A 13235-nucleotide genomic window follows, 5' to 3' on the forward strand; every position below is an offset into this window, starting at 1 on the left:
TGATAAATAAACATTGGCCTGGAGTTAGTCATCGACTGTGTTCCTCATTTCTTGACTGTGTGTACAACAAATGCTTAGCAATACCCTCTGATAACCCTAACTGCCCGACCACACTACCACAAAGAGACAGCATTAGAATTATCTACTTTAGCTTCTATGACGCCTCTGGGAATCCACTGGACTCTGTGCACACTATACCTTACTTTTGTAAAGTATATACAGAGCCAGCCCCCCTACAACATCTAGCTGCAGATTCCTTACCTTTGAATAGATACCCAAGCAATACCAACCCATTCGGGGGCTGTGGACAAATTTACTAAACTATAATGGCCTGTAGGACCGAACAGGTGAAATGCCCATCCATGCGGACCTGACTGTCCAGACAGTAGTGTTTGGCAAAGTATGCAGGGATGCCCACATTGCTGCCCGACAGATATCCAGGACTGGGATTTCACATGGTAACACAGTGGTTGCAGCTTTTCCTCTCGTGTTATGGGTTCTCAAGCCCTCCGAAGACTGCTTTTTAGCCACAGCGTAGCAGTTCTTAATACAGAGAACTGCCCAGGGTGAAATGGCTTGTTTTTGTACTACTCGAACTTTCTTTGTTCCAACATACCCAACGAAGAGTTGGTTATCCACCCAGAACTCTTTCATGCAGTCAAGTTAGAAAACAACACTCTTTCTGGGTCCACACAGTAGAGTCGCTCCTCTTCTTTAGAGAGAGGTGGAGGAGCATAAAAGGTGGGCAGAGTTACTGATTGCCCCAAATGGAATGGGGTCACCACCTTTGGAAAGAAAGAGGCCATAGTGCAAAGCACCACTTTGTCTGGAAACACAGTCAAATAAGGAGGCTTAGATGACCAAGCCTGCAGCTCTTCCACCGTCTTGGCAGACGTTATTCACACTAAAAAGGCTGTCTTGATGGTAAGCAGCCAGAGGGGACACTTGTGCAATGGTTCAAAAGGAGCACACATGAGGTAGATGAGAACCAGACTGAATTCCCACTGAGGAATGATAAAGGGCAATGGGGAAAATATATGTACAAGCCCTTTGAGAAATTCGTTTACAATAGGGGACTTAAAGAGGGTTGGTGAGGCAGACGCAGGAAGGCAGACAGGGCAGAGAGATAACCCTTAAGAGCACAGCACTGCTGAGCAAGGGTAGGAATGAAGAGAAGAATATCAGAAAAAGAGGCAGAAAGAGGGTTGATAGACTTTTCTGTACAATAATTTACTAACTTTTGCCATCGACAGGCATACACCATCTTAGTGGAGGGACGCTTGGCTGCCAGAATGACATTACAGACACAGGGAGGAAGGCGGATCTGTCAGGGCACAACCTGATAGGTTCTCCTCTGACCCAATGGGGTCTGAAGGCACTCCAGAAAAGTCAGCCCACTCGAATACGCAGAGCATGGCCTCACAAAACTCTCTCACCTGAGCAGGGGGGTCGCTCGCACTCCCGGAAATGCGGGGAGGTGCACCGTCTGACCTGGTAACAGCTTTGTGGAACCCTGCCTGGAACGCAGATGTTCCTTAGTCATTGTGTCAGCTGACGGACGAGTAGCGGTCAAAGAACGCTTTAACTTCTTGCGCATCTTATACCTCTTCTCCAAGTGGCCCAATGACTTGGAGTGGGATGAAGAGGACTTGAGTTGTCCCGCAACCTTCTCAGTCGGGACCAAGACTTCCAAGGACCCACTCTAAGTGACATCGACTGTTGGGCCACAAGCAGCTTTAGGGACCACTCCCTGAAAGCCTTCAGCACTACAGCCTGGCATTCCAAGCATGACTTAGACAAACAGACCAAATGGGGATCTGTAACCAGCAGGCACTGTGACAGGCGCCACATGGTTTAAAACCTGCCTTCCTTGAAGACATGGTCGACACACAAAAAAATATTCAACAAAACGTTTTTCATTTAAAAAAATTACATACATTCCCAACATATCTGTTTTCAAGGCAGCCTACCCCCGCTAAAATACCTGATATACTAGAAACGCCCTCAGCATTGAAGGAATAGCACATCTCCATGCTTCCCCTTACCCTGTATACTTACAGCATTGAGTTTTTCCATAAGAATTTAGAGTATTTAAAAAAAGGCTTGCAAATCTTTAACATTCATCCTAACATACAGCATCCTTGGCCCCACCTCAATCTCAGACCTTTCATCAACGTTATCCACAATAACATTGTCTAAAGTCCTGAACCTGTCCTTTGAGTGCATTTCAGTTCAACATACCATGGTTGCTAACCAAATATAGCGTTTGGCAATTTGGAATTGAAAATGAAGATTTAAACAAGCAATTATTTTACTATAAAGCACTTTTATGGGGCTATGGCTAAAACCGCATAAGCAGGTATTTTCAGTCGGCACCCCCTTCATTGAGGGGCTAGAATCTACCCAAAGCCCTTGTGTCTACTTATCACTCCTTCTGCTCCTGACAGCCCTCTGTAACAATACTCTGCATCTTATTTTCCAGATATATTTAATGTATTTTACTTGAAGTGGCCAGCTGTAGCACTTTCAGGGAGTACTTTTTGCAAAGCTACACGGGGCAAAATCCACCAGCTGTGGCCCACTAAGGGGGTCAAGAAGCTACAGGCGTAGCTCAAATGGCTCCCCTTAAAAACAATCATCAGTCACGCTTATCCTTCAAATTACTGCACTGCTACCCCTCCCCTGACGGATTTGATGTAGGTGAGGAGTTGCGGAAACCAGAGAAGATGGGGGTTCACCGGCAGAAGGGACTGGTAGTTAAGAGAGGAGCCATACTTTTACGTAGAGGAGCAGACCTGGGGGAACAGGCCCTCTGCATCTTAAAGGCAACCAGAGATAGCTACTTCCCATGGCCTATCCTTTAGTATTCCTTACATTGAACTTGCTACCCTCATCTGAGGGGGCAGGAGAAGTCAGACTCCAAGGTTACAATTCACTCTGCAGTTGTCACTGTTTTCATTTCTCATAGCCCTGAACAAAGACATCTGATAGGGAATAGTGGATAAGACAAGGGGTCAATACTGCCACCCACTAACCTTGGCATTTTTGATAAATCTACATCCTCGGTACAGTGTGTGAGGGGGGGCCATGGCTCACAAGACACGAGGCGTCAAACAAGCCTTGATACCCCTTTCTCAACAACAGTAAGAAATAGCATATCCTACTCTACGCATTTACATGTATTTATTATGGCCAGGCTATTGTTTCCAAGTATTCTGGTTCTAATGAAGGATTTTTAAGCAGAACCATATTTTAAGGGATTACATTTGTACAGTAGGTAAAATCCCAGTGAAGAGGCCTCCTGACTAATAGCAAAGTTGTTTCCAGAAAGTAAACAGAGATTTTCTAATGTCAAATTTGCAGTACTGTGATAGTCCTGAATTTGGCTTTTGTGCTATTGTAACAAATGTGGCAAATGTACATTCATAAGACAGTATATTTATTAAAGGACAACCTTTATTTCCACTGACATGGCATGCATTATATATGTGTGTGTGTGTGTGTGTGTGTAATACCAGCTGGATAGGGAACAGAGACATTTTGATGTGGGCTGCATTCAGAAGCACTGTTTACATCACAAAAGGATGATGACGAGAGAAGGAAGCTTTTCTTATTACATTGACTACACAAGAGCTGCTGAAAAGTCAACAGTAATCCTTTGGACACGACTTAATGATCATAAATACTTGATGTATAAATTTTGGAGCCCTCTGGTCAAAATCACATAAGCAGAGGTGATTAATAAGTCTGCCAATGGACGAATGGCCTCAAATAATGCAGAGAAACTGAAGACCCCTTTCGACACAGAGCAACTAAAGACCAGATCAGAATCCAAAAACGATTAATAAAATTTAAGAGGAAGACCTCAGGAAAGTCTTTAGTACCAGCAGGTAAAAACAGTTATATATACTAAGAGATTTCATCCATATGTAAGACAGTAAGGGACATTTAAAAGGACAATGCAGTTATTTTTGCTGATATAACAGTGGAAAGGAACTTGTTTTACATCTCATCGGTTAATTTGCATTAGAGGACTTCAGTTAAAAAAGGTCTATATTGCAAAAAAAGATCACAATATTCAAATTCCAAACATGATAGGTTCCCAAATGACTAAAGAATATAACGTGAAAGGTAAGTAACACAAGCTCTCTATCATTTAATGCATACACAGTAAAAACCTCAAACTGTCCGGAAGGCAGGAACACTTTTTTTTTTTTCTTTTTAAGCAGACATCATAAATGATGCAACTAGTTGACTAAGGCACCATTATTCTAGGACATCAATACAATACCTGAAAGCAAGAGGACAGTGCAAAAATGAAAAATACATTTTAAAATATAAAAACCTAGGTATTTTTCAAGCCCATGTTATCTTTTTAATGCCTTTCTTTGATTATACAAAAAGAAGACGCATACTAGAGTACACTATTACCTTGATTGAGCATTTTGATAGAATCATTTGATTGACAGTTTTCAGAGAAGTGGTCCTTCTGCTCTGTTCTGAACATTTGCTTGCTTGGAGTCCCTTCGCTTTCCCAGGAAAAAGGAGATGGGTTGTATCCTCGCTTGAGAGGGGTTACCTGACTGCTTCCTGTTAGACAGCTCACCGTCTGTTCTTGTTGCCAGGAGAAGACAGATGAAGATGCCTGATTTCGAGCAATCTCTCGATGGTTCATATTTTGTGAAAGTGGGGGCATTACTTTCTGGAAATATAATTTAGAAAAAAAAGCTTCTAAAAAAAGAAGAGTCCCACAAACGTTTGAGAGAATAAATCAATGTTATAGATATAAAAAAATAAATTTAAAAAAAAAAAAGAGTCATATCATGGTTTATTATGGATTAATCTTGTTCGTCATTACACAATAAAAACTAAGCAAGTAAGGTGCACTGAAATATCAGTAAGATTAATTAACATTATAAATTTATTGATATGTATCTATTTCGATTTCACATGTTTTGCAAATCTACTATAGTATAACTTGGTTAACTCTTATACGACTTCAACAAAAATTTACAAAAGCAGATAAGCGCAAAACAAAAAGCTGTTTTCTTTGGTAAACTATACTTTTTGTATTTCCAAAGAGAATGGGGAACATAGGTGCATTCCCGAGCACTGAACACATCACAATCTAAATGTGCCCTAAACTTCGTTGTTCTAGCTTTGTTCAGTGCAATTCGGAAATTGTTATATTCCTAAAACGGGCCACGTTAACATCCTCAGTAGGCAGTCTTTTCTTTTGCTGTGCAAAAAGTAAATATGTGGGTCATCTTTTAAATTGGTCCACTTCCATATCAAAAGGAACCTGATTAACTTGTTATTCTTCATATACCAAGTTGAAATAAAATAGTTTTAAGTCCTGTCACCCTCTTTCAAAGAAATCTGGTTATACAGTACAAAAGGTCCTGAACCTCACTTAACAAGTTTGAAACATTGCAACGAAAATCTCTTACTGAAATTAGATCTTCATTTTAGTAGACTACTGGGTATATGGTGCTTAAATCTCTGCAAAGGGGGGCTAGCCTTATATCGCTGCACTGCGTCTGCTACAATTCTTCTTCTTATGAGTCTTGGTTTGATTCGCCATATGCCTATTAGCCAGAATTTATGATTTCACGTTAGTTGAGGACATATCTTGAGGGAGCCGTTTCTAATACAGGCAACAACAGACTTGCTGCTAGCAATGTGCATGTTCGTTAACACCTCGATAGAGGTCAGGCGTTAATTAATCGTGGTACAAGCAAAAGCGTTCCAGGTCAGCGTTGAATGTGTCCTCTGTGTGGCCAAAATACAGAGTACTAAAAGGCACCATAGCTGCTGCCGCCTCAGTTTGATCTTCCACTCATTCCGGGCTTGAGCCCAGTGAATACAAAAGACCTGGCAATTTCAGATATGACAGTAGTCAGGTAGCAGAATTAAATGGAAAAGCAGTAGAATATTTATTAATATAGGCAAGACCACAAGGGCCATCATAGCACTAAGAAGCAAAGGACACAAATACATATAGTAACTCTTGACAAGAAGGTTTTGTTGTAGACATACCTTTACCTGGCTAATTTCTTTCTAGCAAGCAATAGGAAACAAAGGTTGGTGGCGCACTGATGTGATTTGATATGCAGTACCAAGACAAATCTCTTGATCCACTCTGGCCTATGACCATAGGATCCGAACAATCAATATACAAAGCATCAGTATAGAGGGTAGGTATCACAAAATGTTTCTATCTATCATATGCCTTAGTAAGGGATGTTAAGGGTGGCAAAGCAATAGCTTCAGGATAAGTAGAAGACATAGTGAATGGCAATGGTTAGCCACTGGTTAATCTGCTGTCATTGAATGAAAATGGCACTTTACACTTGCTCTTGTAGTCCGAGTGCCCACAAAAAGTAGTGGGCGCATGTGTGGAAAGTCAGTAGGATTTAGAATCACAACTGAGGCAACAACTGTAACCAGGACACTTGTAAAGGTATGACCTAAAAATACTAACCATAAGTCCCAACAAAATGCTACCATAGGTAATACTGAATATTTACTATATATGTCTTCAATTCTTAAATACTTTATTTCCTCAACACTCATTACGCTCCCACAAAGTGGAGTCCACTTCAGAGTGCGGAATGGTACAGGGTTGCTGTAGAGGTGGTGGACAAAGTAGAAAAAGGAGGGGATGAAGCTAGAGGACAAGCAAATGGGGAACATGATCGCTATGCCAGAAAGTTCAGCGTCAAACTACCATAAAGGGCTCAGAAGGAAAATATGTGGAAGTGTCGGGGAAAATCTGGCCAAGTATAGCTTAAACTAAGCCACTTGCCTGTTACTTATCCTATTTCAGCAAGACCCAGAGAGCAGAGTTTGATTACCTCAACTTGCAGGATACATTCAGATCGAGTCTTGTAGAAAGCTCAGGCGCCAACAATACGCTGGCATGCATACAATAGACAACACTTTGAATTTGATGTAGGTTTCAATGATAACACAAGCAAGTGTTTCAGACTAGCCATCTTCTTTTGAATGTGTTGTAACTTGACCCTGCTGACAGGGGTTGAGAGTCTGGTATTTGGAACATGTGTAGTCCAGTCAAGAGAGACTGGTGGCTGTAATGAATGATGCTTGAATGTGGGTAGAAACGAGAAGAACAAAGCATACCACAAAAAGATTGAATTATTAGCGACTTGCTCAAATAACCTGCACATTAGGGGCCTGATTTACATTTCGAGGTACAGGTTACTCCTTCACAAGTGTGGAAGATAGCCTGTCCGCCGAATATAAATCCCAGTATATCCTATGGGATTTATATTTCAGCGGGTGGGCTATCCACCACCGTTGTGACAGAGTAACCCATACACAAAAATCGAATTCAGGTCCTAAATTGTTCAGCTTGTTGACCTAATGACCAGCATCATTCAACTGTAAACAAAGCATCATGGGCTGAAGGTTTTTTTTGCTCCACGGAGTGCATACATGCCGCTGCAATTGGGTCTATTGGCATGTATGCAGGTGCTAACAAGCTCTCACTAAGCCCTAAATGGCCTTTTATTTTGATTGCCATGATTGTTTGCATGATGTCAGCAGCCTTTTTATGGGCGAGCGCAAAGCGCTCAGTCCATTCAGTAATCTCTCTTTGGACTTGAAACCACGCCCATGCCACGTCAGTCACTTACATGGGTTCCTGGGCTTGCTTTTTAAAATCCGCTTGCTTTCATTTGTGAAAGGCATGTGTATGTCATGCCTTTTCCGGTGTTTAGCCCACGTACACAGCACCGGTAAAGTACCAAAAACATAAGAGGCTCTACGTTTTTAGGCTGGAGTCCGGGCTACTTATCTGTTTATTTTCCACGCAGCGCAATCGCGCTGCAATTTACATAGGGCAAACGCGCTGCTTTTATTTTTTTTTCTTTACAACGCTAATAGCTCTAACTCGAACAAATGCGAGCACCGTTGCATTGAAAATGCTTGTTTGTTTTGAAATCCTTATTTATATTTGGCAGGAAAATACAAATACAGATACAAATGCAAGTTTCAAAACAGTTTGTCTAGGCGGAGATGGCTGTGTTGATTTAGTTTTTAAGATGAAGGGGAATATCTGAGCAGGTAGTCTGAAGACTACTGTGGGAATTGAGAGAAGGCACGCCTCCTAGAGAGACATCTAGTTGATTGTTGGGTGTTGTGGTCTGGGCACGAGTGAAGATGGCCGCTTGCTGATAGAGTTCCGCGTGCCAGTGTGCCTGGGAGTAGCGACAGGACATAAAGGAACAGCAAGGGTGTCCACACCTCTCCGCCCCACTGTCTCTGCGGTCACGGCTGGGGTCAGAGTCCCTGTTACGGCACCCTTTAATGCTGTGGACACAGATGCGGTTGCACGGGCCTGATCATTGCGCCCGGGTCTGCTGACAAGAGGGAAGCTGCGGTCTCATTCATCCCATTGAGCTGTACGGCCGACACCAGTTTCACGGTGTGCGCCCCCGATGCTGCCACCTTCTGCTGTGAAATGCCGACGACAGCCGTGAGTACTACCCCTCACCACGATGGACACATGGGAGGCCTTGAACACTGGCGCGTCCCCTCATCCTGCTGCCATCTTCGTGGGGGAACATGCGGGTCGGCCAGATGCCCTGACGAGTTGCACAATACTTCAATTTTGGGCCAGGCAGTGCAGACCCACCACGACCAGCCTGAGGTACATATTATCGCCAGATTTGATCTCGGCACAAACCGGTGAGATCGCCGGCAATTCACCCTGAACCCAGGGACCTCGGAACCCCACATATTGAGCTACTGCCTGACTGGGCCCAATTGTGTCCAGTGTGCCGCCGCGGCCAGATGGCCCTCGGTCCCTACGCAATCTCTACCTACAGGTCCTGGGGCCTGCTGCAGGCCCCTCACCCCCTTCCTCTCGAGCCTGGTGAACCCTCACTGACTGGACCCTGATCTCATGTCTGGGGGACCAGCTACTGACCAGGGTGGGACATCCGAACCGTCCGGCCCTCCTCGGTGGGGACCACAGACCATTCTGGCTCCTTGTGGCCCCACAGGGGATCCTGCAGCCAACTCATCTATGCTGCCCACTGTCACTTTGCCACATCCCTGTGGCAACTTACTGCTGGACACCTCCCCGTGTGCGTCTCTCCCCCTCCCTTGCGTCTGCCTCCCTCACCTGGCCTCCGCCAAGCCAGGCTCCATGCCCATCCGTGCGGACTGTGGTGCCTCACCCAGCCCCATGATTTTCCCATAGCCCACGCCAATCCCTGGAAGGGGAGGGATGCCACAAGAACAGCAGTCTTGACCTCAAACCATATTGGCTGATTGGCAGGACTTGGCCTGCTTTTAGTTTCCTAGAAGCCGTGTGATCCCCACCCCCCTTCTCTTCAATGCCAATGCTGCGGGAGTCAACCCTACAGGTGGACAACCCCTCCCCCATCCCAGCACAAGAGGGGAACAGACCTAGGTCCTGAGCTTTTACCTGTATAGCACCATCGGGACACCCTCTAGCATCAGACACTCCTTGCAGTTTGGACTGTTATCACTCGCTGATCACTGCTGTGGGGGGGGGTGGGTGACCGCCTCTCCTTCGTTCCTGAGCTGCCGCCTCCCCCTCTGGGAGCTCAGACTTCCCTTTTCTTGAAGACCCTGGTCCGGAAATGCCTACGGGCAAGTCTTCTCGGAGGCCATCTTCCAATAATGCACTACAGCCACCTTCCAGGTCTCAAATGAAACTAGCTCCGCAGAACCCCTCCCCTGCCCACGACAAGATACCATAATGGAGAGCATACTGAAGGAGATCCTTCAGTTGGCCACCAGCTGGACTCCAAATATCTCAGACCTTGGTACAGCATCTAAGTCTATTCAAACCAACACTGTAGGCTTTAAGGACAAGGTGGAGAGTCCTGCTGGTGCGGAGGACCGGCTCAACGTCATACCAGACAGGAACCACAAACTGTTGGACTTTGGGAACAAACTATTAGACCTGGAAGATAGAAGCCGCAGAGACAATGTCCACTTTTTCAAATTTTCAGAATGTGTTGTATCATCAGATCAAGGACTGGTGGACCACTGGCGTCTCTCCTACCTGGAAGAATGGGAATACACCTTTCTGTCACCGGTCCACGGCACTCAGTCCAAATTGGACTATTTCCTGAGCTCTCACCGGGTGGTTTCCCTCGTCCGGGAATCCCAGATCATGGAGGGCGCACTCTCCGACTACACCCAGTCATAAGGCTCCTGGGGAAATTTGGATTTCCTGCAGAGCTCCATAAATGGGCAGGCGAGGAAGTAGTTGATCCCCTGTATGAACCCTTCTCCAAGACTGAATGCACAGGTTTCCTAGGCTCTATTTCTAATAAGGCAATGATAGCAGTACTGCCAAAGCACGGGAAGGACCCCTTAACTATGTGGGAGCTACAGACCCATATCTCTGCTCAACTGGGATATTAAAATCCTGGCAGAGTCTTGGTGGCCCACCTTCGTAAGGTGATCCTTTCCCAATCCATTACACAAAGGTGGGGTTCGTCCCTGGCTGTTCCTTTAGGAACCACCTCCTCACTCACACATGCCATGTGGTCTGCCAGGGACCTACAGAACAAAGCCCTTGCCCTTTCCCTAGATGCTGAAAAGGTATTTGACACGATCGAGTGGCAGTGTCTTTCTTCGATCCTGCAACGTTTTGGCCTGGGGGATGGATTCATAGCCAAAGGTCACTGGCTTTACTACTCACCTATGGACCAGGTGAACTGCGGAGGCTTTCTCTCTAACCCATTCTCAATACAGAGGGACTCGAAAGGGATGCCCACTGTCGCCCCTGCTGTTTTTTTTGGCCATGGAACCCTTCCGTCACTCGCTGCTAATATCGGGTGTTCCCATGCCAGGAGGAAAGTCCACCGTATATCTCTATACAGACAACATACTGCTCGCCCTCACAGACCTTCCTCACTCTCTCCCGACTTTGCGGGACATCCTCACCAACTTTACAGCGCACTCGGGCTACAGAGTTAACTGGGACAAAACTGAGGCATTGCCCCCAGAAGCGCGGCTATCTGACTTTATATTCCGCTGGAAACCATCACGTGTCAAGTATCTGGGGATCTATGTCAATAAAGGTGTGGGCCGCATGTTAGCAGACAATCTTGACTCCTTGATAGCCTGCATGAAGCCAAACTTTGAGAAGTGGCCCCACCTGAGACTCTCCCTGTGGGGGAAGAGTAACAAGCAGTGCGAATGGTGACGTTACCTCTGTACACATACACCCTCAGAAAGCTGCCCTTGCTGGTCCCTCTGTTCACGCTACGTTGTGTGGATAAATGCATACAATCTTTTGTCTGGGGGCTTACCCACCCCACCTGGCCAGCACAAAGCTCCTGGCCTATCGCTTGTGCGGCAGACTTGGCCTATCCATGGTGGAGCACAAAGCTGTGGCGCTCCACCTCTATCAGCTTGCTTATATGCTCCCCAAGACGCAGGACGTGGCACTATGGGTACTAACAGAAAGCACACTACTGGCGAGCTCCCAGGGGCTGAGTCCACCCTATGGTGAAGGAATGTCTATGCTGCGCCTTGCCAACCCGATAGTGCAAGCCTTGCTGAAGTCATGGCAGTGAGCTCATCGCCTCTACGGAGTGGACCACAACTTCACAAGCATGCGCCAATTTGGGTGAACGCCAGCCTGCATATTGGAGGAGAAATGTAGGACTGGAAGGGGTTGTGGTCGGCAGGCATTGGCAGCCTCGGACAGTTTATGGACAGCTACTGCTCTCCTGTTGTCTCATGCTCCCCTCTCCATTAATTTTTCTTTTGTAAAGCTGTGTGTTGCGCCTTTCAATAAAGAATTGCAAAACAAACAAATAGAAACACTTGATTGTCTTACAGGATGTAAGGTTTTCATATTCTTTTGTTGAGCAAGTGTGATGTGGTGCCAGGTGCATTTCGAGGAAAACAGAGGCCGGAAGGTGTACGTTGGAGAGGATGATATTCTGTACAGCATCTGGGGTGATTTTACTCCAAAATCTGAAGGGAGATTTAGTAGCATGGGGGGGGGGGGGGGGGGGTGGGGTGTTGTAGACTTAGGTGAAGAATGTGAAAAGATGACTGGAAGAGATCAGACCAGAAAAACGGATGGTAGTCAGCTCAATGGTGTTAATGTCCTGCAAGATAACTACATCACCAACCCCACATGGAGTTATTCCACCCCGCCCCCCCGTCCAGTGGTTATAATTATCTTTTTAGTAGCTGACAAACCATATCTAAGTGATGAAGCTGGTAAGCAAGCAAGATAAGTCCTCAAAACTACCTGTCAACCTACAGTATAGTGTCAGGAAGGAGGTCTTAAGAGTCACAGGCACTTGCCTTTAATTTTACGAACTTGCTATCACTCAGCAATTCCGCAACATATTGGATTACATGCCTTATGTTAGAAATGGAGTTTCTGGTTGGCTAGGGTATGCACCTAAGCAAGGCAGAACCCACCCACTCTAGTCCGGGCAAGGGAGTTACACGTTCAAGATAACCTCTGCTCACCCCCTTGGTGGCTTGGCACGAGCAGTCAGGCGTAACCCGGAGGCAATGTGTAAAGCGTTTGCACAACACACAACACACGTGACGCTATATATACACTCCAAAAAGTAAACACAACACTGAGCTTTGTAAAAATAAACTGTATTGTACAAAACCTAATTAGACCAAATATTGCATGTCAGAAACACCCTGCTACCTTAGCAGTTGTCAGAACGTTACACAGGTTACAAATACTCTGCAAGAATAAGCAGTAGTCCCATTAAAACACGTAATTACTCAGGATTCTGCAACATAAGCAGTAGTCAGGAAACGCATTAAAGAAATGAACTTGTCATAAATGCATCATAAATGTCCATAAAAGGAACATTAGAGAACATATGGCAAGTCATAAAAACATATCAGCATGTCATGTCCATAAAAGGTACAGCAGCACAATTATGTGACATCATAAAACTAGGTAGGTAACATATAAACCCCCAATGTCCATACTAAGATCATAGAATGAAAATGTCCCCAAAAGTACTTGTTTTATGATGAAAGGGCACTCCTAGTGCCAAGAAGATCAATTTGGGGGCCCCCAGTGATCCTATGCGCGTAACGGGGGCCGCAGGTTGATCCTGGGAGAGGGGGGTGGGTCGGCACGCACCCCCTCCGTTCTTTTAATGGGCCCCTCCTAGGGCCTGTGATCTCTGGGGGCCCCCCTGGGCCTCAACTGGGCCTCCAGAGGGAGGGGG

General features: G+C 45.5%; 1 protein-coding gene across 2 annotated transcripts in view; it reads right to left on the reverse strand.

Annotated features, from left to right (window-relative positions):
- CENPF (centromere protein F) overlaps positions 1-13235 on the reverse strand; it is a 364724-nt gene that overhangs the window by 309713 nt on the left and 41776 nt on the right. For both annotated transcript variants that reach the window (XM_069233898.1, XM_069233897.1), the window contains exon 6: positions 4432-4702. In XM_069233898.1, coding sequence (XP_069089999.1) covers positions 4432-4702 — 271 coding nt within the window. The remainder of the gene's footprint in view (positions 1-4431; positions 4703-13235) is intronic.

Source organism: Pleurodeles waltl, chromosome 5 (genome assembly GCF_031143425.1).
Source record: "Pleurodeles waltl isolate 20211129_DDA chromosome 5, aPleWal1.hap1.20221129, whole genome shotgun sequence".
Taxonomy (NCBI): Eukaryota; Metazoa; Chordata; class Amphibia; order Caudata; family Salamandridae; genus Pleurodeles; species Pleurodeles waltl.